The sequence below is a fragment of the Haliotis cracherodii genome, unplaced genomic scaffold, assembly GCF_022045235.1.
Source record: "Haliotis cracherodii isolate W230 unplaced genomic scaffold, xgHalCrac1.p SCAF_8, whole genome shotgun sequence".
NCBI classification, from domain to species: Eukaryota; Metazoa; Mollusca; class Gastropoda; order Lepetellida; family Haliotidae; genus Haliotis; species Haliotis cracherodii.
In genome coordinates, this window is record NW_027266341.1 from 37,247,559 (window position 1) to 37,274,111 (window position 26,553).

Here is a 26,553-nt window from a genome sequence, read left to right on the forward strand (position 1 = left end):
GACTCACTTGGTGATCCCCTGAGATTAACTGACAGTGTTTACTTATCAATGAAAGAATATCCTGTATGTTTGTGAGGTTTTCTTAAAATCTTAGTTTTACTGTCACAAAAAAATACCTGGCAAATACTAAAATGTCATAGACTTACTGAAAGTACCCTAGAAGGCTGTATTGGTCTACACCTAATGTTGCACACTGTTGATACAAGTATCAGGTATCAAGCATTGCATACAAGGAAGATTGTTGTTTAACACTGCACTCAGCAATATTCCAGCTATATGACGGTAGTCTGTAAATAATCGAGCCTGGACCAGACAATCCAGTGATTGATATCATGAGCATCCATCTACATAATTGGGATGCGATAACATGCATCAACCAAGTCAGCGAGCCTGACCACCTAATCACGTTAGTCGCCTCTTGCAACAAGCATTGTCGCCTTTTATGGCAAGCATGCGTTGCTGAAGACAAGCATTGCATACAAATATAACAGCACACAGTATTATGATGCAACAAAACTTAACTGAATGGTTGCAGCCCCAATTACAATGAAGTAACGGAAGTAAACAATATCATCATACATTAATACATGTCTCTCATTTCCCATAGGGTTAGAAATAAGAAAGTCCATAAAAATTGTATGTACCCAAGTGCAGATACCACTTCTCCAAGTATGTGCCCAAGTGCAGATACCACTTCTCCCAGTATGTGCCCAAGTGCAGATACCACTTCTCGCAGTATGTGCCCAAGTGCAGATACCACTTCTCGCAGTATGTGCCCAAGTGCAGATACCACTTCTCGCAGTATGTGCCCAAGTGCAGATACCACTTATCGCAGTATGTGCCCAAGTGCAGATACCACTTCTCGCAGTATGTGCCCAAGTGCAGATACCACTTCTCGCAGTATGTGCCCAAGTGCAGATACCACTTCTCGCAGTATGTGCCCAAGTGCAGATACCACTTCTCGTGCATCAGTGTGTTGTTTTTATCATCCAAAACTGGCTCCCACAGGAGATATCGCTTGGATGAGATCAAGCGATATCTACACTGTAGATATCGCTGCAATGAAATTACATCACGATGCTTTGCAGACCATTGTGACGTCACTGGTTACCATGACATCACAATCAAATGACATCACTAATGGCTCTGCTACTGAAGCTGTTTGCAGTACTTTTTACACTGAAGACACTGCTACTTACTGTCTACAAATTGAAAAAGTTGAAAGAATGATGTTGGATGATAAATAAAATCTTGTTGATAAAAGTGGCAAAAGTCCTCTGCAAGCCTCAGAATTTTTCCATTTTTATCAACTCGTGTTGATATATTTGATATCAAAAGACACTTGGGTGAGATTCTCTATATATCATCCGGAGTCACTGTCGACATCATTCCAATCTTATTGTGACTAAAGGGGAACTCAAAAGGTTTACAAAATGATGGTTAATAAAGAAATTATTACACTCACATGTCTTTCATACTGATTTTACGAAACGAGAGACAATATTCATGCACTACCCTCGCACTCCCTCTGGCTCAGGCTCTGGAAATACAAAAACTCTGACACTCGTTGCATAAAATCAGTATGACACACATGCTCGTATGATAACCAGGTATGATATCAATACTATCATTTTAAATAAGACTTTGATCACAGAGGCATTATGATCAATGTTGTCTAGGCACTGTGGTGACTAAAGACATTCTACAACATACAATCATGTGATGGCACAGCATCATTCATATATCAAACAAGTTTTGCAATATCAATATTGGAAAGTTTGTAAAACTAATTAAATATATGTTGATAAATATATAGCACAAACACATGAAATTCGAAAAGTGATTATGGCAGTCCAAACGTTGACCTGGAACGGGCAACAAGACCTTCTGGTCACCGATTATGATTAATATATAGGAAACTCACATATACTGTATGTCATGTACACGATTTAAGAATGTTAAATTAGAGTCTGGAGATGGTGGCATGCAATGTATTGTGAAAATAGCAGTCTTGAGATTCCATCTCTAAATAATTAAAAGTAAGCTTGATATGATAAAAATTATCAAAAATCACAATTCCCTGAATATAAGGTCAGGGTTTGTGAAAAACTATTCAACTTTTTAACGATTCTGTTACAAATGCTGCATATATATGTATAATATTTTGTAAAATAAACTGAAACTGAAACATGCCTCTAAAACAGAAATAGACAAACCCTGACCTGTTATGTGAGACTCGGTGGGATGCACAATATCACAGAGGTGGGCTGACTCGCCAACACAGTGGCCCTTGTGGATGCGGAAAACTTGCATGTTATGTCAAACTTAATCTCATACAAACAAATAAGACATGGATCATACATACATACATCTACAGAGAGAACCTACAAGTCCTAACATCACTTGCCATTACTGTCAAATCAGCAGATCCTGGCCCTGCAAAAGGGATGCAACTCTGTACAGCATATTGCAGTGTCTTAGATAGCTTGGACAGCCATGAACCCCCACACCACATATCAACAACTTTGAATGAAAGCAAGGTCTTGAATTACAACACAGTATGACAAGGATGGAATGGGGACCTCGAGGTCACACAGTCAGGTAGGTGGTGTGGGCAGCTGATGGTTCCATGTCTACCATGGCCACACTGTAGGTGTTGAAGTCAAGGATCATGGTGCCGTGGAAGCAAACGTTGGACAGGACGATGAGGTATTCACACAGAGCAAACCAGGAGTAGGCTGCAACAAAAAAGTAGGTCTTAGCAATGTCTACAGGTGATGTCACATATTATTACTGTCACCAATTAGCATGTTTTAAAAAATATGATAGTTCGGAATGTAATAGATGAAATATGTGAATGGTAAATATTTTGTTATTTTAAAAAAAATATTTCATAGGCCATGATAGACATTTGATATTGATATCTATGTCCCATGGTGCCAGCGAACAACTACAATAAGATAAGTCGCCCAGTCTGACCACCACATATACCGGTAGCCACCCCTCACAACAAGCAACAGTGTTCTGGAGATCTGTTCTAACTGTGGGTCCCTCTGTACGACAAGCAACAGTGTTCTGGGGGATCTGTTCTAACTGTGGATCCTCTGTATGCCAAGCAACAGTGTTCTGGGGCATCTGTTCTAACTGTAGGTCCCTCTGTATGACAAGCAACAGTGTTCTGGGGGATCTGTTCTAACTGTGGGTCCCTCTGTACGACAAGCAACAGTGTTCTGGGGGATCTGTTCTAACCGTGGGTCCCTCTGTACGACAAGCAACAGTGTTCTGGGGGATCGGTTCTAACTGTGGATCCTCTGTATGCCAAGCAACAGTGTTCTGGGGCATCTGTTCTAACTGTGGGTCCCTCTGTACGACAAGCAACAGTGTTCTGGGGGATCTGTTCTAACTGTGGGTCCTTCTGTATGCCAAGCAACAGTGTTCTGGGGCATCTGTTCTAACTGTGGGTCCCTCTGTATGACAAGCAACAGTGTTCTGGGGGATCTGTTCTAACTGTGGGTCCCTCTGTATGCCAAGCAACAGTGTTCTGGGGCATCTGTTCTAACTGTGGGTCCCTCTGTACGACAAGCAACAGTGTTCTGGGGGATCTGTTCTAACTGTGGATCCTCTGTATGCCAAGCAACAGTGTTCTTGGGACCTGTTCTAACTGTGGGTCCCTCTGTACGAGAAGCAACAGTGTTCTGGAGATCTGTTCTAACTGTGGGTCCCTCTGTACGACAAGCAACAGTGCTTTGGAGATCTGTTCTAACTGTGGGTCCCTCTGTACGACAAGCAACAGTGTTCTGGGGGAACTGTTCTAACTGTGGGTCCCTCTGTACGACAAGCAACAGTGTTCTGGAGATCTGTTCTACCTGTGGGTCCCTCTGTACGACAAGCAACAGTGCTTTGGAGATCTGTTCTAACTGTGGGTCCCTCTGTACGACAAGCAACAGTGTTCTGGGGGAACTGTTCTAACTGTGGGTCCCTCTGTACGACAAGCAACAGTGTTCTGGGGGATCTGTTCTAACTGTGGGTCCCTCTGTATGACAAGCAACAGTGTTTGGGAGATCTGTTTCTAACCGGAGGCCCTCTGTATGCCAAGCAACAAAGTGCTGGGAACCTGGGGTGGTATTCAATTCTGAGAGTGCTAAAGAGGTCTTAAGTCAGAGAAAATTCTAAAATAAATAATGAATACCCCCTGTTCTAATCTGGAAATCTACAGTGCCTGCACAAATATTGTGTATTTGAGTACGTAATGAAAGAATTGTGTATCATGTCTCATGAGGTTATGTATTTGATTGATATTGTTTATTTGTTTATAACAAAATGTGCAGGTGTGTATTTTAACAAAATTGTGTAGATCGGAAATTCATTAAAAATGTTTTAAAAAGTTTAATGACAAGCTTCTTCACACAGAACTGTATTTGGGACATGTGACGTGGTAGTGACAAGCCCCTTATAAGCATTATATATCATAACATGAAATGATATGACACTCCTATAAGTAGAGTTGCCCTTAGGATGTGGTTCCATGCATTGACAAACTCCTGTATGTAGAGTTGCCCTTAGGACGTGGGTCCATGCATTGACAAACTCCTATAAGTAGAGTTGCCCTTAGGACGTGGGTCCATGCATTGACAAACTCCTGTATGTAGAGTTGCCCTTAGGACGTGGGTCCATGCATTGACAAACTCCTGTATGTAGAGTTGCCCTTAGGACGTGGGTCCATGCATTGACAAATTCCTGTATGTAGAGTTGCCCTTAGGACGTGGGTCCATGCATTGACAAACTCCTGTATGTAGAGTTGCCCTTAGGACGTGGGTCCATGCATTGACAAACTCCTATAAGTAGAGTTGCCCTTAGGACGTGGGTCCATGCATTGACAAACTCCTGTATGTAGAGTTGCCCTTAGGACGTGGGTCCATGCATTGACAAACTCCTGTATGTAGAGTTGCCCTTAGGACGTGGGTCCATGCATTGACAAACTCCTGTATGTAGAGTTGCCCTTAGGACGTGGGTCCATGCATTGACAAACTCCTGTATGTAGAGTTGCCCTTAGGACGTGGGTCCATGCATTGACAAACTCCTGTATGTAGAGTTGCCCTTAGGACGTGGGTCCATGCATTGACAAACTCCTGTATGTAGAGTTGCCCTTAGGACGTGGGTCCATGCATTGACAAACTCCTGTATGTAGAGTTGCCCCTAGGACGTGGGTCCATGCATTGACAAACTCCTATAAGAAAGTTGGCCTTAGGACGTGGGTCCATGCATTGACAAACTCCTGTATGTAGAGTTGCCCTTAGGACGTGGGTCCATGCATTGACAAACTCCTGTATGTTGAGTTGCCCTTATGGACCGACCATTTGATATGAGGGGTGGGGGGGGCCTGGGATTTTGTGTCGGGATTTTGTATCGAGATTAGATATTTTATCAGCTACAGTTACATAATCAGATATTATTTTCATATAAAAATGTGAGCCTGAATGTTTCTGAAATGTAATTTGTGTGGCAGGCAATTTCTTTCTTTTTCAAAAGTCTGAAGCATAAATTTTTTTTTTGAGAATTGTCAGGGACATTTTGGGGGGGGGGGGGGGGGGGGAGATAATATTCCAGGACACCCCCCCACCAAATATCAAACACTGTCAAATGGTCGGTACCTTAGGACATGTGTCCAGTGTTCTGTTAGGATGTGTGGATAAATACAGTGGACACCAAGACTATTGCCAATATGTTTATTCTCACAGGAATAATAACAAAAATAATATCCTACCCCGTCCATTCCTCATGCACCCTTATTGCCATAATCTCTCACATGATCCTATCCCAAGACAAGGATATTGTTATGAATATTGCTAACATCCTTCAATGTTAATATTTGACAGTACCAGTAAGTGATTATGGCAGTGACCCTGTGATTAATTATGGCTACAATATAATTCGGAAAATACAACAACATATAGCACTGGTTATACTTCATGACTGGATCTTACAAACATATATGAACAAGGCAACTGTTGGGTATTATAAGCTAACATAGCTTGAGATGATTCACAAGGCAATTGCATATAAAAGGTGAGTCAGTTAATGCTGCCGGCAATATGCTTGCCTGTCAGGCTCGATGATAACATTTATTGTCAGCAGAAGGTATACTGATGGAAAGATTTAAGGGAACTGGTAGGAACAAAATGTTTTTGACCCATGGGGACATCACTAGAATCTGATTGTTTCCCAGGAGATGACCTAAGGTCTTTTTGTCCAAGGAGATGACCTGAGGTTTTTGGTGTCCCAGGAGATGACCTGAGGTTTTGGGTGTCCCAGGAGATGACCTGAGGTTTTTGGTGACCCAGGAGATGACCTGAGGTTTTTGGTGACCCAGGAGATGACCTGAGGTTTTGGTGACCCAGGAGATGACCTGAGGTTTTTGGTGTCCCAGGAGATGACCTGAGGTTTTTGGTGTCAGTGGAGATGACCTGAGGTTTTTGGTGTCCATGGAGATGACCTGAGGTTTTTGGTGACCCAGGAGATGACCTGAGGTTTTTGATGTCCAAGGAGATGACCTGAGGTTTTTGGTGTCCCAGGAGATGACCTGAGGTTTTTGGTGTCCCAGGAGATGACCTGAGGTTTTTGGTGTCCCAGGAGATGACCTGGGTTTTTTGGTGTCCCAGGAGATGACCTGAGGTTTTTGGTGTCCCAGGAGATGACCTGAGGTTTTTGGTGTCCCAGGAGATGACCTGAGGTTTTTGGTGTCAGTGGAGATGACCTGAGGTTTTTGGTGTCCATGGAGATGACCTGAGGTTTTTGGTGACCCAGGAGATGACCTGAGGTTTTTGATGTCCAAGGAGATGACCTGAGGTTTTTGGTGTCCCAGGAGATGACCTGAGGTTTTTGGTGTCCCAGGAGATGACCTGAGGTTTTTGGTGTCCCAGGAGATGACCTGGGTTTTTTGGTGTCCCAGGAGATGACCTGAGGTTTTTGGTGTCCCAGGAGATGACCTGAGGTTTTTGGTGTCCCAGGAGATGACCTGAGGTTTTTGGTGTCCCAGGAGATAACCTGGGGTCCAATGTTTTAGGTGACCTAGCAGATGACCCAGAGTTATTTTTTCCCTTACGTCTTTCCATCAGTACGATTGTTCTAAATTTTATTTTTTCAATAAGAATGAAAATATTGTCAAAACAGTACTACAGCACTTAAGTTTTCTGTTTCCCAGGAAACATGGAAACATTGGCCACATGACCAGTTTGGCCAGGTGATACCTTGAGGCTGTGTATTAAAATATGAACAGTTCAAATACATCCAACATAATGTACAAAACAGGGTATCACTTGTATTCCTACATACTGTAAAACTTATTTCAAAAATTGTAAAAATATGTCATGACGTCTCTTATTATTTTCAGCTGCTCTTGCAAGCACCATGGAAGCAACATTTGAGGAAACTTTGGAAGCAACAAGTATCAGCAACAACAAACAATGATAAATAGATTATGCTTCTATTAGTGTCATGCAATTAAAAAGATTGTGTATAAATTATATCATCTTCAAAACACAAATGTGTAGATTGTGCTCAGGGTGGGTCAGTCTTGCACTGTAAACCATTATCAGTCCACCTCTGACCCTGAGTGCAGGAGAACTGCCACACATGAAGCACAATAGAAGTTGTACCAGGATCACGAGGGGTACATGGGGTTTTATACCACCAGGCGGAAGTGAGGTTATAAAACCTAACAAGGACTCATAAAACCCCATGTACGCCAAATGATCCTGCTACAAGAAATTTATCTTCCATTTACTCGGAAAAAGCATGTAGTTTTTTGCTTTAAAGCGGGGTATAAGGGATTTATTCTGTCTCTCAGAATCCGTGTGCAGCCTGTATTGCACAAGGCCAGGTATAAGGGACTTATTCTGTCTCTCAGAATCCGTGTGCAGCCTGTATTGCACAAGGCCAGGTATAAGGGACTTATTCTGTCTCTCAGAATCCGTGTGCAGCCTGTATTGCACGAGGCGGGGTATAAGGGACTTATTCTGTCTCTCAGAATCCGTGTGCAGCCTGTATTGCACAAGGCCAGGTATAAGTGACTTATTCTGTCTCTCAGAATCCGTGTGCAGCCTGTATTGCACGAGGCCAGGTATAAGGGACTTATTCTGTCTCTCAGAATCCGTGTGCAGCCTGTATTGCACGAGGCGGGGTATAAGGGACTTATTCTGTCTCTCAGAATGCGTGTGCAGCCTGTATTGCACAAGGCCAGGTATAAGGGACTTATTCTGTCTCTCAGAATGCGTGTGCAGCCTGTATTGCACAAGGCCAGGTATAAGGGACTTATTCTGTCTCTCAGAATCCGTGTGCAGCCTGTATTGCACGAGGCGGGGTATAAGGGATTTATTCTGTCTCTCAGAATCCGTGTGCAGCCTGTATTGCACGAGGCCAGGTATAAGGGATTTATTCTGTCTCTCAGAATCCATGTGCAGCCTGTATTGCACAAGGCCGGGTATAAGGAACTTATTCTGTCTCTCAGAATCCATGTGCAGCCTGTATTGCATGAGGCCGTGTATAAGGGACTTATTCCCCTCTGAGAAATTTATTACCCTCCAAGGCGGGTTACACAATATTTTACCAAGATCATGTGGACCAATAAGATCTCCCATTCTGACTGGAAGGGTTGATAAAATGCTTGGCTAAACAAAAGACTATTTTCGGTGAAGCCATGCTCTATATTATCCAGTGATTGAGCTGGACAATTAAATGTAAAATTTATTTTTGTAGTGTTGGCTTTGGTCACACCAATTTGTAAACCGCATAATCCAAATGAGTTGCCTTATCCTGCTTCATCCCATCCTTGATTGACCAACTTATAATATTTCAGTTAAATCCCTTGATTCAGGAAGATGATTTTAGCCCCAATGACAAAAAGACAATTTCACAGTTTGATACAAGGCACATAATATAATCACAAGACCTAGACTGGCACAGGCACTGACAGGAAATTCATACACTCTGCTGGGTTTCAATAAAAACAAAATACCTCGGCCACTACAGGGATGCTAGGTTCTAATTAACATATGACACAATGACTTCATGCACAAGGATAAATGTAGATATAATTGAAAGTTCATTTGACTCCATTGCAAAAAAATCATCAAAAACAATAACATCCCAAGTTTCAATCCCTTTGTTTCATCTATGCTTGTTGTAAGCGGCGACCAACAGGATCGGGTGGTCAGGCTCGCCGACTTGGTTGATACATGTCATCGATCCCAGTTGCGTAGATCGATGCTCATGATATTAATCACTGGATGGTCTGGTCCAGACTCAATTATTGACAAACCATCGTCATATAGCTGGAATATTGCTGAGAGCAGCGTTAAACAACAAACATACCTGAAGCCCAAAATATGATTAAAATATAATCCAATCTCTGATAAATAGACTGCACTAGTACATTATATTCTTTAAATATGTTTTCCTTCTAATTTGGCGACAATATCCTTTTGTGCCAACACTAGATTAAAGTCTTCAAAATCAAATACTGCCGTTGAATGGAAGGCAATGTTAGATAAGACTGTGAGATATTCACACGCAGCGAAACCCGTGTACACTGAAAGAAAAAAGAAGACTCCTAAAAGATCTCAACAACATAAAGCACTGATGTGCGTGATGATATAGTGCCACAAGAACAACAAACACAGCAAACATTTGTTTCTTTCAGCATCTATAAGTTGTTCTTTGTGATTATTCATGCTAAAAAAATGCCTTTTTTAATTCACACAAGGTAAATAAAATAAACATTAGGGGTTACATTCTGCGATGCTTGAATCACAATACGATACATTTGTTTGTTTGTTTGTTTAACGCAGCACTCAGCAATATTCCAGCTATCTGTAAATATCCTAGTCTGTACCAGGGCCCACTTGCACAAAGCGATCTTAGTGCTACGACTGTTGTAAGCCTTGTAAGTGTGGGAGTTACGATCATCTTGGCGCAATGATCGCCCTGTGATGGACAAAGTGAGTATCGATCCACGCAATTGGGAAATATTAACATGCATCACCTAACCACCCGATTCCTTTAGACGCCTCTTACAAGGCGTATCGTCTCACCAAGTGAAAATCGCAGTTCATGTACGGCTTAGTTTACGAGCACCTGAAGCTATACAATGTAGTTTTTTTACCAACAGAAAGAGAGTTTGGTGAAAGTGTAACCCATACATAAGCCAACCCTTTTCTAAAGTATCTTTTTTCTGGTCCAAAAAATATGGCTTATCTACAGTCATATACGGTATACATTGGTTGGTCAAGACAACCCCAATTTAGGTTTTGGCAGTTATTCAAGATTAAAAACATGACACACCTCATGGTGACACACTTAAGGGCTTTCCTCCCACATCAAGCTGACATGCTGGGATATAACTGGAATACCGTTCAAAGCGGTGTTAAACCCAAGTCACTCACTCACTCTTCATGAATACTACCAGTAATCAATAAATTATCAGAGCATATAATATTTGGTTTCCCTTTTTTAAGAAAAGGCAGTAATCAGTAGGGCTGCAACAAATAACCTATGAGCGAATACGATTCATATCACGAATATAGGGTAATGAATACGAATATAAATTCACCATAATTAATACCATAATAAGTCATTAGTACTTGCCCGTGAAGAGATCACCCGTTTAATAAACATACAGCTGTATTACACATTGTTTAATACCAAAACGCTTGCTTATGTACTCTCAGAACACGTTTCACGAACAAATATTGAAAGCTCTCAACATCCCTTGGCTTATTCAACGACAATGAGTAGTGAAAACGTAAATATTTTCACCCATTGTGCCATACCTGACACTGCCAACTGTTAATTATTAGCGTGCCAGGTATTTGGCAATCCTGTCTATGAAAAAGATGGCTTACGCACCACAGATAAGTCCACATGAAAGTATCGATATACGTATCGAATCGTGAGCAAGGTATCGTGATACGTATCGGATCGCACAGTTGGTGTATTGTCCCAGCCCTACTTGATGGTACTAGGTGGTACTTGGGGGTACTGGGGTACTTGGGGATAACAGCGATGGAAACTTTTACAAACCTGTAGAGGTTATGAATTCTCTGATGAAATCCTCCTTGGGTCACTTATTGCATTTTCCTGGCTCAAGAAAATCTTCATGACATAGTTGTAACCATTTTCCTTAATAAAAATTGTTACCACACAAAAAACTTTGTTTTTGTATGATATACGTCCACCCTTATGGTGCCTCACCCTCCACGGCGCGTTACGCGAAGGGAAGCAACTCTCACCCAAATCACTTTCCATATGTCTAATGCTGACGGAATGTGGGGAGGCGGGTGGCCGTGCCCCAAGGAGGATTTCATCAGAGAATTCATAACCTCTACAGGTTTGTAAAATTCTCTTTCAGATTAAATCCTCCTTGGGGCACTTATTGCATCAAGATAGACTCCTAAAGATAATCTAGGAAGTGGCATGTAGAACTTTGCCCAGTTTGGAGAACTGACTGACCAAACCGAGCACGCTCGCTTGAGTGTTTGTCGAGTTGGTAATGTTTGATGAACATGCTCGGCTGGCTCCAAATAGCCGGGGAGCAGATCTCCTCAATGGGCAGAGCCGCGGTGTACGCTTGTGTCGTAGCCACTGGTCTAACCGAATGAGGGGTCTAACTTGGTAGGGGGGTCCCTGCCTTGAAGGGTGTATTCCTACATATAGTAGAGACTATCCACCTGGAGATAGTTTGTTTGCTCACAGGTGAGCCAGCCTTCCTACCGCCATAACAGCAAAATAGTTGATTATCCTTACGGATACCCTTAGTTCTGCTGATATAGGACTTGAGGGTCCTGCGGACATCCAAGAAATGAGCATGTCTTGTAGTGGTCCCCGACGAGGAAGGCTATGAAAGAGCGGGTAGCTCAATAGGAGCCGTCAAGCGGAAGGCATGTGCGACCTTAGGACGGTAAGAGTCCGGCAGGCGAATACTGACCCTGTCCCGGTGAAAGACATTTAGTTCGGGATCGGCTGACATTGCGTGAATGTCGCCTACCCGTCTGCCGGACGTTACCGCCACAAGGAACGCCGTCTTCCAGCTCAACAGCTGAAGAGAGAGAGACGACAGATCCCGAAAGGAAGGACCGGACAGCCAATCAAGAACGATTGACAAGTCCCAAGGGGGACTGATCCGCCGAACAGGCGGTCGGATCCTGTCCACACCTGCTAAAAAACGCTGCACTAATGGGTGCGCACCCAGAAGTGCCCCGTCGACGGGGACGTGAAAGGCAGCGATAGCTGTAGAGTACTGTCGATGCGGCCAGGCCGACATCTAGTCGCGACTGGAGCAACTCAAGCACAGCTACAAGATCTGCAGAAAAGGGATCTGCAATCCTTCTATCGACACACCAGCGCGCATAGCAGGCCCATCTATCCACTCAGCCTGCGCGACTAGCTGAGACAGGACCTTGGAAATCAGAGGTACTGGGGGGAATGCCCACAGAATTCTGTCCGTGCAATCTAGCTGGAAGGCGTCCGGTGCCACCGACCTCGGGTCGGGGACTCAGGAGCAGAACGTTGGTGTCTGGTGATTCACCCCAGACGCAAACAGATCCACCTGGAACGACCCGTATAACTGGGAGATAATCCCGAATATCTCCGGGTCGAGCCTCCACTCGTGAGGAGCGAGGATCCGGCGAGACAGAGCGTCCGCACGGACGTTGTCTACCCCAGGGAGATAAACAGGTAGCACCCTGATAACGTGTGAGTCGCACCATAGGAGGAACTGCCACGTCTCTTGGGAGAAGCGACGGAGACACCGTTCCCCCCTGCTTCCGGATGTAAGTCATCGCCGTTTGGTTGTCCATCTCTAGACGCACCACTTGGCCACGAAGTAGATCCAGGAAGCGTTGGAACACCAATCTGACCGCTCTCAGTTCTAGCATATTGATATGCAGTTTGATCTCCTGCTGGGACCATAGTCACGAGGCAGTGTGATCGTTCAGAACGCCTCTCCAGCCGGAGAGTGACGCGTCTGTTTAAACTGTGAGAGACGGCACGGGAGTGTCGAGGGGGGGCCCCCGAGACAGATTCCCGACCTCGGTCCACCACTGAATGTGTGCATTGAGTGCGGAGTCTCGAGAAGAGTCCACCTAAAGTCGATGGAGCGCTTGTTGAATGGGTCTCATTCTCAAGCGCGCCCGCCAAATCACATCCACCGTCGCCGCCATGTTGCCCAGTAACTGGAGCCATGTACGAGCAGTGTGACTTGCTGACAGAAGGAACTGGGAAGTAACACTTCTGACCTTGGTGATGCGATCTTGTGACAGAGATACAAGTCCGCTCACCGTGTTGAAATTCGCCCCTAGGAAGACTAGATTCTGAGTAGGGCTGCGATCTGACTTCTTGAGATTGACTATCCACCCTAGAGTGATCAGAATATCTATCACTTGTTGTGTAGCTATCTGACTCAGGGATTGGGATAGAGCTCTTAGTAACCAGTCGTCGAGGTACGGATGGCAGAACCGACCTTTTGACCTGGCCACTTGGGCGGGAATCAACATCAGCTTGGTGAACACCCTCGGGGCCGTAGCGATCCCGAATGGTAGAACCCTGAACTGATAACACCTCCCATCGAAAGAAAACCTCAGGTATTTCTTGAACTTGGTGTGTATGGGTACGTGGAGATAGGCGTCTTTTAGGTCTATTGACGTTAGCCATTCTCCTGTCTCGACAGCTGAGATCACCGAGCGCAGTGTCTCCATCCTGAAGGACCGTACCTCTATAAGTTTGTTCAGCCTTCTCAGATTGAGAATAGGCCTGAACCCTCCGTCTTTTTTGCTGACTAGGAAATATGTAGAGTAGAAGCCCTCGCTTTCCTGTCCCACGGGAACCGGTTCGATCGCAGCCTTCATAAGAATTCCGCCCTCTCTCGGGTAGCAGGCACCGGAGTGTGCTTTATCCCGGAGAAGGGGGGCGGATGATGTTTCCACCGAGGCAAATGGCCATCCCTTAGAGTGGACAGGGTCCAGGGATTGGATGTGACTGTCTCCCATTCCTGCAGGAATAGAGCCAGTTGGCCGCCGGGGACATCCGGCTTGAGGCAGTGGACCCCGGCTGTCGGCAGTTCGATAACATGCGACCGTGGGTCCGCCCATGGCACTTCGGGCGCTAATGGGAACCCGACCAGCTGCCCCTCCCCGGCCCCTGCCTCTCTTGCTCCTCCCGGCGCCCTTACCTGAAGGAAGCGGCTGTTTCCAAGCAGGTGCAGACTTCTGACACGGCGCGTCAGCGTAGGAGTCAAGTGGAGAGGTCCGCTTACATGGTTTAACGCATGGTACCTCCAACAAGGCCTTAGAATCCTTGATGGAGGCATACAACTGTGCGGCCTCTCGGACCACCTGCTGAGCCCCAGGGAAGAGGGTGGCACCCATCTTATATGGCAAAGCAAGTAAATCCTAGCAATGGGAGCCGAGTATTTGGATACTGACATCCACAGCCTGCTCATGCCCATGACTGTGCACATCATCTGCGAGGCACAGCTATGAATAGCATCCCTCGCAAGATGACTATGTACCTCCGTAAGTTGTGCAGCCAACTCCGAAGAGTCGGCCGGCCCCTCTCCCGCTAACTCCCTCTGTATGGCCGACAGATATGCGGAGTGTACGGACACCCGGAGCTGCTGACATGCAATACGATATTGCTCCTCGAAGCAAACGTAAGCAGCCTTCAGCTCCGTACCACACGCGGGAAAGGGTGGCAACCGCCGGCCCTGCTTGACCTTAGCCAAGTTGGTGGTTGAAGACCCCCCCAGGGTAACGGAGGTCCAGACGCATTCGTCCACCACCGGTACCTCAAAATCACCATCCTCTGCTAACGGGTACCGCTTAATAATTTCGGGCAGGTCGAACTTCCTGCGGGCACCCGACAACAGAGGGTTGATGACTTCATGCACCAATGAGGACAGAATACGGAGCTCAGCACCTCGAGCAAAAGCGTCCCCCGGAAGGCGGAACTCAGTCGGATCCGACTGGGGCATGGGCGCAGCCACCTGAGGCAGTACCTGGACAATCTTGTCCCATACATGCCTCAACGAGGAAGCGAAAGGAAAATGTTCCCGAGGTCTCCGAGTCGTCTCCCCCCTCCTCCATCCACTCCTCCTCTCTCGATTCCGAGCCGAAATTAATCAACTCTTCCCTGAGAGAAGAGGCAGACGAAGTCGGAAGGGGACGCCCGAAGGCCTGGGCCCTCGCATCCCTGGGCTGCACCCGGCCCGAAGCCGAGTCCCGGTCCCGAAGTGCCGGGGGTTAAAGGGAACCCACCTGGCTCTGGGCTAGAAATCCGCTAGAGGAAGCCTCGGCCTCGGAAGAGGCATCTGGCTCCGCTAGGGAGAACTGTGCGTCGGTAGTGAACGGGCCAGTGCCCGCCACTCCTCCGCTGGGGAGCGACCTCGAGCCGGCGCCGAAGCCCGGTCTGAGATCATCCCCGAGACCAAGTGGCCTGCCTCGGCCGACACCGGGCATATCACGAGGTCTCGAAGCCGAGTCCGGCGCCGACAATGGGGAAGGCTCGGTCCGCATCTCCTCTCGGAGCTGAGACTTTACCTTCTCCATCATCGACGCCATTTGCGACCTCAACAAGGCAGAGATGTCTGCCAAAGACGGTGCAGGAAAGGGTGCAGTGATTGTGACGGGGACCCTAGAGCCTTCTCCCCCGGCCCCCGGGGAGGGAGCGGAGGAGACAGTCTCAGCTGCTTTTTTTCCCTTTCTTACTTTTTTAGATGGGGGGGGGGGGAGACAGTCTTTGCCGATCTAATATCCACCCCCGCCTTCAATAGACCTTTAAAGTGTAAGAGGTCCACATTTCTCTTTTCCTGCGCCCGGGGGGTGAAAGCAATACAGATCGGGCATGACCCATCGTCATGCCCGTCTTCCGCCAAACACTTGATGCAAGTATCATGCCTGTCTTGGGGGGGGGGATAGATGCCGAACACCCCGTACACAGTTTGAAGGTCTGTAAAAAAGACCGTAATTTCTAAGTTGGGCGGGAAGGGTAATAAAGTGTATCAGTGCGATTGAAAGATCCGAAAGATATGTGCATAAATTGTGAAACTAGAAGCAAAGGCGTAATTTAGAATGCGATTGGTAACACGATACTAATAGCCAATGTCGTAGTATAATTATAACACCAAAGTGGGCGTGTTACGCGCGAAGGTGTAAAAAACCCGTAAAAAAAAAGGTAAGTGTAATTTAAAAATAATTAACACACCACCTTGGGTTTATTAAAGGAAAAGATTGTAGGCTAAAGCCCGATGATATAACATTAAAAAACCCAAGCCGTTTTTAATGGCCCTGGTGTTACATGTATCATACGTGGCACTACAAAATGGACGCTACGACGGCCTTTGTTTCAAAGGTATCATACACATGTCACATAATTACAACTTTATAACTTTACAATGCGAGATATTACGCCTTTGCGTGAAAGAAATGTACCATACATACAGTTTGGTCTGCCATGGTTCTTGTACGAACGATTATCTTGTACTTTTTTTAGTCTTGAAAAAAACAGCACGTCTGTCTTTGTCAGATGACATAAGGAAAGTGATTTGGGTGAGAGTTGCTTCCCTTGGCGTGACGCGCCGTGGAGGGTGAGGCACCATAAGGGTGGACGTATATCATACAAAAACAAAGTTTTTTGTGTGGTAACAATTTTTATTAAGGAAAATGGTTACAACTATGTCATGTAGATTTTCTTGAGCCAGGAAAATGCAATAAGTGACCCAAGGAGGATTTAATCTGAAAGAGAATAACAGTTTTAGTTTATTTGACCTTATAGTAACCATCTTCCCGAGGCAAGTGAGTTAACTGACTGTAAAAGTCCAGTTTCCAACCTTGCCGAACTAGGCTGGTATTATGGAGTTACATTTTGGCTGGACTAACGAGTCTATGCATAGTCCAATCAAAATCGCGCACCGAAATCGAGATCCGGTTTCGTAAAGTGTCATGCATAGTTCCGTCGACTGCAGGATTTGCAAAGCATGTGCAAAACTAGCTCGTTGTCAACAAATATTTTCTATATCTTTTCATGTTTTTTATCAAGGTGCTCACGTGATATGATGCACTTCGCGATGTAAGACTCGTTTGATCACAATATAGATCTTTATTATCGATCAGATCGTCTTGACTGGGCGCCACCATTTTGTTTGGAGCAAATGCTAGTGATACTAGAGGTTGAATCTGATTGGTCAATAGGAGAAGCATAGAAAGAACATTACTCATAATAGCCACTGGTGGCGCTACAATCGAGCCCTGGAATTCCAGCCTAGTTCGGCAAGGGTGGAAACTGGACTTTTAAAGTCAGTTAACTCTCTTGCCTCGGGAAGATGTATAGTAACATATACCAAAACCCTCCAGCAAAAATCTCTACTATCCTTATGATAACTTAACTATTGGGCAGTTTGGAAAGAACTGTAGGACTAGTGCCAATTTCTATAGGTGGGATAACAGAGGTCCTTGGGGTTTCTGAAGACAAACTGGGTACTTGGTGTTCACTTGGGGTGTTCACTTGGGATGTTCACTTGGTGACCAAGAATCCTCTGATAGTTATCACTATCAAACTTTCTGTGGTAGGGCAAAATATATTTCTTGTTTTATGGATCTTCCATGCCATTGTTACCATCAGGCCAGAATCAAACAAGGGTGGAGGGGGGTCACAAACAGTAAGGTCAATGAACTATAGGGTATCTCTTAGAACATTCCTCACAGGAATTCATAACAGGAATGACAATACATTGCTCAGGCTGAGATACACACGACACAAAGACAGTTCCCAATATTGGTCAATATGTAAGCAGGTCGCTATTTCATCCTCAGGCTAGAAGCAAACATATCACCAAAACCTCCATCTATCAAATCCCTAAACCCCATCCGTCCAGTTTTCTGAAGTTGAGAAAAGTGATATTTTCATTGCAGTGAACATAACACTTTGACGGAACTATTGTCATCCAATACATACGGATATTGCCCAGATATTAACTAGGCGTGCATTGCGTATGTGTAGGGACGTCACTGGAATACTGAGTTGATTTCGTGTTTAAATTATTTACATGGTGTGTGAAGGTCGATGTTAACGAGACCTGGCCTGACCCAAGTATCATTTATGGAGTTAATATTACTTCTAAACGTTTATTCTTCTCTCAAAAATCTTTCATTACAAACTGTAAATCTCTCATTTAACTCATCAATCAAGACTGTTCGTTTCGCAAAGCACCATTTTTGTTACTTGACTTGAGTGTAGAATTTCGCTTCTCTCAGCGGACTCTGAGTATTCAAGAATATTTTTTGTTAAAGTTGATTTTGAATATAATCATTTCGAGATGTATGATAAAGAATTATCATGACCTTTAATATTTTTGGATACTTCTGTTTATATTTTTTCAGATTTTGCAAACACGAAACTACTTTTGAAGTCGCAAATACAAGGGGTGGTTAACCGTCAGAAACAAATTGTATTTAATGCCAATCCATGTCATTATTTTGTTCAGTGTATGTGACTAAAGATGAATGATCTTTGCTTTTTGTTTTGTCTTCAGTCTAATGTTTTGTACTTGTGATAAACAATACTTTTTTACTGGTCCCAACCAAGTCCAAATTGGACAGATTCCACTGTACTTGGATCTGTCCACTTGGATGTGTCGAGTCCTGGTTTGGGAGTCCCAAGTATCCAAATTAAGCATAAAATTCGCCTTATGCCTCAAACAGCTCAAAATAAAGAATAACATCCACACACCAATACTCGCAAAACTTTCAACTTTCAATATACTTCACACACACGACCTTACTGTGATTGCTGTAATGACATCAAAGAAGGGTGCTTTCTACCAACATGCCAATATCCATTTAGCCTAAATAACCAGCACGCCTTACATCAAAGGTGCAAGCATCTTCCCAAGGCAAGGGAGTTAACTGACTGTAAAAGTCCAGTTTTCACCCTTGCTGAATTTAACTGGAATTCTGCAGTTACATTTTGGCTGGACTAACGAGTCTATGCATAGTCCAATCAAAGCCCCATAATGAACTAGATGCCCGGACAACGAGACTGATGCTACACCTGGGTGCTGCCCCTTCACTACCAGCAGCCTGGGCACTTATGGTTTCTTATCGGTGTACATAGGCATGCAAGTGGTAAAAGTAACTATTATCGAAAAAGGGTTAGTTTTACTGAAATTTGAACTAACAGACAACAAATTTAACTTTTTTTTTTTAACTTGTATGGTGTGAAAAAGCATAAACTCCCAACCCCTTTCAAAGACAGACATTAAAGGCTAATGAGTGAGTGGGTGAGTTTGGTTTTACGCCGCTTTTAGCAATATTCCAGCAATATTATGGCGGGGAACACCAGAAATGGGCTTCACACATTGTACCCATGTGGGGATTCGAACCCGGGTCCTCGGCGTGACGAGCAAACGCTTTAACCACTAGGCTACCTGACCGCCCCTAAAGGCTAAGAGAGGATCTCTTTGTAATCTTCACAAACCAGGCTGTCTGGATAGAGACTATTGTGTCTTGACAAGTGTTGCCATGTGGGCAGTCTGGGTTTGAATTGGTCCCCATCATCCTATGCTTGTTGTGATGGGCGACCAAATTAATCGGGTTGTCAGAAGCGGCGACTCTATTGATGATGTGTCATCGTACCTGACTGCATGGATCATTGCTCACAATATTGATCACTGGAAAGTCTGGTCCAGACTTGATTATTTACAGGCTGCTATCAAATAGCTGGAATATTGCTGAATGCGGCGTTAAACAACAAACAAACAATTTGATAGATTGGTGAGTCATCTACAAGAATATCTTATCAACAGCTTCAACATTTGTGGAGTATGAGAAATAAAGGTGGCGAGGTGAAATGGGGTAAAGATTAAGATTAGATATAAGATTATTGCACTCATAGAGTGACATACATGCACGTGTGTGTGTGTGGTGTGTGTGTGGCTGCTTGTACTAGTCCGGACTAATACCGATTTATAGTGCCAGCTCACTGAGATACCATGCCACAGTTTAACATGAATACCTCATCAGACACAGTATACTGACTCTGAGCCGACCAGTCCTTGTTTTAGCCCCTTAATGCCGAGCGCCAGACAGGGTAACAACAAGTACCATCTTTTAATGTCTTTTAGTATGACGTGGCCGGGAATCGAACCCCGGACCTTCCACTCTCCAGGTGGACGCTCTACCTTTAGACCACGGAAGCAGTCTAAGAAATACAGAGGATTGAAGGTTAATGTAAATTTTTGACAGATTTGTACATTGATATCCACACATTCATACAGAGTTATCTGCCCTTACCTCCGGGTTCACAGTAGGCGTTGTGGCGGAAGAAAAGATACACGGCAAACATGAAGACAGAAATATTGAAGAGGAACAGGGTTGCCTTGTGCCGCAAGGATTTCATTTCCTGGAAAATAAATAAAGTAAAAATGAAGGAATACCTGAAGGTAGGACCCATTCTACAGTGCAGAAGACAGCTAGAGCTAGATGCCCTCTACATCACACTACCACTGAAAATGTGTTTGCTAGTTAAATTGTTTTAGCCTAAACAGTTTTGATCAGTGTGCTTTTAACAAAAAAGCTTTCATTGTTACTCACTATCATATGAATAACTCAAAAGCTCAAAATTCTTGTTATGTTCAAACTTTTTTACTTTTGCTTTAAAAGATATTAAAACCATGAACTCAACCTTTTGTAATTTCCATATTTGATAGGTCAAAATGTAAAACTGTCATCATTAGCAACATCTTTCTGTTTTATGCAGTGAGTGATATTCGTAACTTTGAAAGTCAGGACTCAAAATAACAAGGTTTTGAGGATTTCATTTTCTGAGTTCAGTGCTGAAAAGATGATTTACAAGTGCAAGTTTGGACTTTCAAGCTTTTCAATTTTCAAAATGAGTATGACTATGAGGGCAATTGTTGAGCTTTTCAAGCTTTCCATTTCTTACAGGGGCGGTCGGGTAGCCTAGTGGTTAAAGCATTCGCTCGTCACGCGGGAGACCCGGGTTTGAATCCCGACATGGGTACAATGTATGAAGCCCACTTCTGGTGTCCCCCGCCGTGATATTGCTGGAATATTGCTAAAAGCAGCGTAAAACCAAACTCACACTCCATCTCTTACATACTCTTCCCAAAAAGTATTGGATTGTGAAATATGAATTTTCTGATCGGTTGTCAGAAGAAAGATGACTGCCATTGACAGGACTTTAGCATGATTAGTATCCACAGGGCCATGTAACAGTTGCCGATTCAGTACCATCACTTGGTAATCACCTGTTATTTTTCAAATATCTCCCTTTTTTTGAGAATAGCCTCTATATAAGTATGGAACGATTAACTTAAGAAAGTACACTGAGTAGTGTTGATCCTTGATGCGAAACCTAGGAGCTACCTTTCATACAGGACATTAACCTCCCATAGGAAGTCTGTACTGAGTGCTACCTGCCGTGTGGGAGATTGACCTCCCATTGGCTGACCACCCCCCGAGTGCTCTGGATGGTGTGTGAGATTGACCTCCCATTGGCTGACTGTCCCGTGTGTTACGTACCATGTGTGAGATTGACCTCCCATAGGAAGTCTGTACCGGGTGCTACATACCATGTGTGAGATTGACCTCCCATTGGCTGACCACGCCGAGTGCTCTGGATGGTGTGTGAGATTGACCTCCCATTGGCTGACCACTCCCAAGTGCTACGTACCATGTGTGAGATCGACCTCCCATTGGTTGACCGCCCCCAGTACTACGTACTGTGTGTGAGATTGACCTCCGATTGGCTGACCACCCTGTGTGTTACATACCGTGTGTGAGATTGACCTCCCATTGGCTGACCACCCCCTGTGTTACATACCGTGTGTGAGATTGACCTCCGATTGGCTGACCGCCCCGTGTGTTACATACCATGTGTGAGATCGACCTCCCATTGGTTGACCGCCCCCAGTACTACGTACTGTGTGTGAGATTGACCTCCCATTGGCTGACCACCCTGTGTGTTACATACCGTGTGTGAGATTGACCTCCGATTGGCTGACCACACCGAGTGCTACATACCATGTGTGAGATTGACCTCCGATTGGCTGACCACCCTGTGTGTTACATACCGTGTGTGAGATTGACCTCCCATTGGCTGACCACCCCCTGTGTTACATACCGTGTGTGAGATTGACCTCCGATTGGCTGACCGCCCCGTGTGTTACATACCATGTGTGAGATTGACCTCCCATTGGCTGACCACCCTGTGTGTTACATACCGTGTGTGAGATTGACCTCCCATTGGCTGACCACCCCGTGTGTTACATACCGTGTGTGAGATTGACCTCCGATTGGCTGACCACCCCGTGTTTTACATACCGTGTGTGAGATTGACCTCCCAAGGGCTGACCGCCCCGAGTGCTACGTACCATGTGTGAGACTGACCTCCCATTGGCTGACCACCCCGTGTGTTACATACCGTGTGTGAGATTGACCTCCGATTGGCTGACCACCCCGTGTTTTACATACCGTGTGTGAGATTGACCTCCCATTGGCTGACCACCCCGAGTGCTACGTACCATGTGTGAGATTGACCTCAGACTGGCTGACCACCCCATGTGTTACATACCGTGTGTGAGATTGACCTCCCATTGGCTGACCGCCCCGAGTGATATGTACAATGTGTGAGACTGACCTCCGATTGGCTGACCACCCTGTGTGTTACATACCGTGTGTGAGATTGACCTCCGATTGGCTGACCACCCCGTGTTTTACATACCGTGTGTGAGATTGACCTCCCATTGGCTGACCACCCCGAGTGCTACGTACCATGTGTGAGATTGACCTCAGACTGGCTGACCACCCCATGTGTTACATACCGTGTGTGAGATTGACCTCCCATTGGCTGACCGCCCCGAGTGATATGTACAATGTGTGAGATTGACCTCAGACTGGCTGACCACCCCATGTGTTACATACCGTGTGTGAGATTGACCTCCCATTGGCTGACCGCCCCGAGTGATACGTACAATGTGTGAGACTGACCTCCGATTGGCTGACCACCCTGTGTGTTACATACCGTATGTGAGATTGACCTCCCATTGGCTGACCGGCCCCAGGAGAAGACGTAGGTGGTCAGCAGCATGTAGGTCAGGGAGCACAACATGAACAGGATGAAGAACCTCTCATGCAGATCTGCAAAAACCAAACTCAAGGCTAGAAACATCACAAATACCATTTCTTTGTTGCTTAACGCTGCCAGACTTTAGTGTCTTTAGTTACTTATCCAATGAAGATCCTGGGTATTGAGTGTAAAGGTCATCACGGATTGTTTTATGCCGCACTCAGCCATACTCCAGCTTCATGACAGAGGACTGTAAATATAATAAATGAGACAATCCAGTGATTGATATTATCAGCAGCGTTCCATGCTGTGCATCTTCTCAAGAAAAGGGAGTTAACTGACTGTAAAAGCCCAGTTTCCACCTTTGCCGAACTAGGCTGGAATTTCTCGCTTCCATCGTAGTGCCACCAGTGTCTATAATGAGTTGTCCCTTCTACCTCTCATATCACTTGCATTTGGTTCAAACAATATGGCGGCGCCCAGTCAAGACGATCTCATCAATAATCAATATCTAAATTGTAATAATTTTGATTGATTGATTTGTTGTTTAACGCCGCACTCAGCAATATTCCAGCTTTATGACGGCGGTCTGTAAATGATCAAGTCTGGACCAGACAATCCAGTGATTGATATCATTAGCATCAATCCACCCAATTGGGATCGATGACATGCATCAACCAAGTCAGCGAGCCTGACCACCTGATCCCGTTAGTCACCTTTTACGACAAGCATAGTCACCTTTTACTGCAAGCATGGGTTGCTGAAGACCTATTCTACCCCAAATTGTAATAAACAGGTCTTACATCACGAAATGCATCAAATCATGCGTACACCTTGTTTAAAAATATGTTGATTTCGTTATGCACTTTTGATTGGACTATGCAAAGAATTGTTAGTCCAGCCAAAACATAACACTATAATTCCAGTTCCAGTTCTAGTTCAGCAAGGCTGGAAACTGGACTTCTATAGTCAGTTAACTCCCTTGCCTCGGGAAGACGTATGCTGTGGGGATACAATGGCATGCAATCAACCAAGACACCGAGGCCGTCCATCCTCACATGGCTAAGAGGACTACACAGGATATACCAAGCATATCATAGAATCCTGTAAGGAAGAGAGTCTGGGCCAGACAAACCAGTGACTGTAAGCATGAGCAACTATTCACACAACGGTACAATGTCATGCAGTTGGCCAAGTCACAGACCATGAACCCCTCATCCCTATTGCATTTTCAGTCATCTCTTATGACAAGCAAGATACTCGGGGAATTGACTAACACAGAATGACCACAAGGGGAGACGACTCTGCACAGCATAGTGACACCTTAGACAGCAGAGCCATCTATGCTCCCATTATTCTAAAGAAACTGAATTTGATCCAAATGATTTTCAATATTCAGCAGGGATCTATACATAATACTATTTGGACCATTGATCTGACTATTTTATTTATATGTTTCATCCAACTGCAGGGGCTTGCCTTTTTACATCTTTGATCCAAGTAATAAAGAAAAGCTAACATAAGCCATGAACAAAGACAAGCCATTATCAAGACATTAGGTAGATAAGGTTTAAACCAGTTGTGACATCTGAACAGAAAGTATTTGGTTCACTTGAACCATGAAACAGGCTGACTTATGCAAAACAGTCCTCAAAATGCTTCCTGTCGTCTTATAGCTGGAATATTGCTGGAATATTGCAGAGTGCAATCAAACAAACTGCATCCTACATAGAAGGTTTAGTTATGTCAATATTCATGGAGGAGTAACAAAGAGTTATTTTCAGTCAATATTGAAAACATGTTATGTTTATGCTCCAACAGAAAATGATGAGTCACAACCCTTTTGACACTTTTTCAAATGGAACTAACAAAAATCAGAATTTGCTTTTAAAAGTAACCATACCAAGGGAAATGAAATAAGAAGTGTTTCCTCACCATGGTTCTCTGTGGACGAGACATAGGTCAGTCCTATCAAGGCCATGTTTTCACAGATGTGTAGAAATGTGCACAAGGCTGCCAGTGTTTTATACAGCTGATTTCGGAGTCCGACATGAATTGATGTGTGGTAGCTGTAGTACGCGATGGCCACCATGAACCGTGGGGCACAGTGGAGAGCAATACACACTCGCCACACATAGCGCTGCGGGGTGAAGCCACCTATAGCAGCACTTATTGATGGTAAAAAGTTGGGTACCTGGAACATAAAAGTTCAAATATATTTTCTTTCTCAAGTCCATTACCAGTCTGCCCAAATGTTCCAAGTCTACCAGCCCAAACTTGGATCTCAGCAACATTTTCTGTAGATTTAGTTATGATACAGACTTTTATTTGCTGAGCTCACATGACCAAAGGATTTTACAAGAATCGGATATCAGGCAAGTGGCCGACCACATTATATAGAACAGTTTAAAGCAGTCCATATTCTATAAATGTGTTATTTCTTATCCATCATCCCATTGTACAGACGACCAATTTGAATGTAATTCAGAGGTGCTGACAAAAAAACAGCATTTCTCTTGGCAATAGTGGAATGTCAAAGTATGTTCCGAACACTATATGAACCCATGCATTTGAGAACTTTGTGGCATGGCTCTTTAGTTTATTTAAATATATAGCTATTTACTCAGCTGTATCAAATGTAGACTGGGTAATACTTTTACTTAAGCCACCATCTTGGTCAGGGTTAGAACTACAAACTGTGAAAAAAGTAAATGCGAAACTACTTTACTAAAACTTACAGATAGCTATTATAATCAAGAGTGCTTTCTCGCTATCTGTTAATGAATGCATCATTCAGAATCATGGACTTTCTTTGTTTTTTGGGGTGTATTTTTTAACATCCTGTAGTTTTTTTGTCATGGTTGAATTTCAACTTGAAATTGGACGAACGTTTTTTTATGTAAAGAGAAACTGGTCGAAAATGTTGTGATACAATTACAATCCACGTCATTGTTGGTGTAAAGTCACACGATCTGAGAGTCATGATCTTTAACAATTCAAAGCCACTGCCTGACTTTACGTCTGACTGACTGAGCTTGGGGATTTTACGTACCCCACAATGTGTTTTTGTGGAAGATTTGAAGTCGAATATCACAGACCAAATCACGCAGAAAAAAGTTGCAAAAATTGGTAAACTGCAAACAATCTTGCCAAGTGTCGCAAGCGTGAGTTTGAAATGCACTGGTTTGTTGAGATCTGAATAACTCGCAGGCATGACCTAGTATTATGAGGAATATACAAAAATAAACAAGAGGTAAATAAATGACATGTGAGGAACCCGGAAGTTAAAATGATAACATATTAATATCCCTACGACTAGTTATATTCGAACTCATCACGAAACGTCTCGGTTTGAATTGTCTGTGTCTTTTGGTCACTGAAGGATATGAGGTTGTGAAAGATTAAACATATTGTGAAACA

The 26,553-nt window shown here is 44.3% G+C and overlaps 2 protein-coding genes across 3 annotated transcripts; both read right to left on the reverse strand.

The window, feature by feature from the left end:
- Window positions 1-2,589: 2,589 nt before the first annotated feature.
- Window positions 2,590-26,400, reverse strand: LOC139449402 (post-GPI attachment to proteins factor 2-like). Of its 2 annotated transcripts, none has more exons than XM_071230767.1 (5): window positions 26,186-26,400; window positions 25,069-25,327; window positions 23,089-23,204; window positions 20,337-20,445; window positions 2,590-2,738 (listed from the first exon to the last, which is right to left on the reverse strand). In XM_071230767.1, the coding sequence occupies exons 1-5, from the start codon at window positions 26,345-26,347 to the stop codon at window positions 2,590-2,592; spliced, it is 795 nt and encodes a 264-aa protein (XP_071086868.1). In that variant the 5' UTR covers window positions 26,348-26,400. The 2 variants fall into 2 exon arrangements, with proteins under 2 accessions (XP_071086868.1, XP_071086870.1); XM_071230769.1 differs by lacking the exon at window positions 2,590-2,738 and adding an exon at window positions 9,426-9,586.
- On the reverse strand, window positions 6,941-8,649 carry LOC139449400 (uncharacterized). The gene has a single exon (XM_071230765.1). The coding sequence runs from the start codon at window positions 8,634-8,636 to the stop codon at window positions 7,758-7,760; it is 879 nt and encodes a 292-aa protein (XP_071086866.1). The 5' UTR covers window positions 8,637-8,649; the 3' UTR covers window positions 6,941-7,757.
- Window positions 26,401-26,553: the final 153 nt, after the last annotated feature.

Excerpts from the sequence above, each read along its gene's own strand:
- LOC139449400 (XM_071230765.1), bottom strand. The coding sequence starts at position 8,636 with ATGGGAGATCTTATTGGTCCACATGATCTTGGTAAAATATTGTGTAAC.
- LOC139449402 (XM_071230767.1), bottom strand. The coding sequence starts at position 26,347 with ATGCCTGCGAGTTATTCAGATCTCAACAAACCAGTGCATTTCAAACTC. Across the intron at positions 25,328-26,185 it reads CCACAAAAACACATTGTGGG|GTACCCAACTTTTTACCATC; the intron begins GTACGTAAAATC and ends TTTATGTTCCAG. Across the intron at positions 2,739-20,336 it reads CGCCTACTGTGAACCCGGAG|CCTACTCCTGGTTTGCTCTG; the intron begins GTAAGGGCAGAT and ends TTTTTGTTGCAG.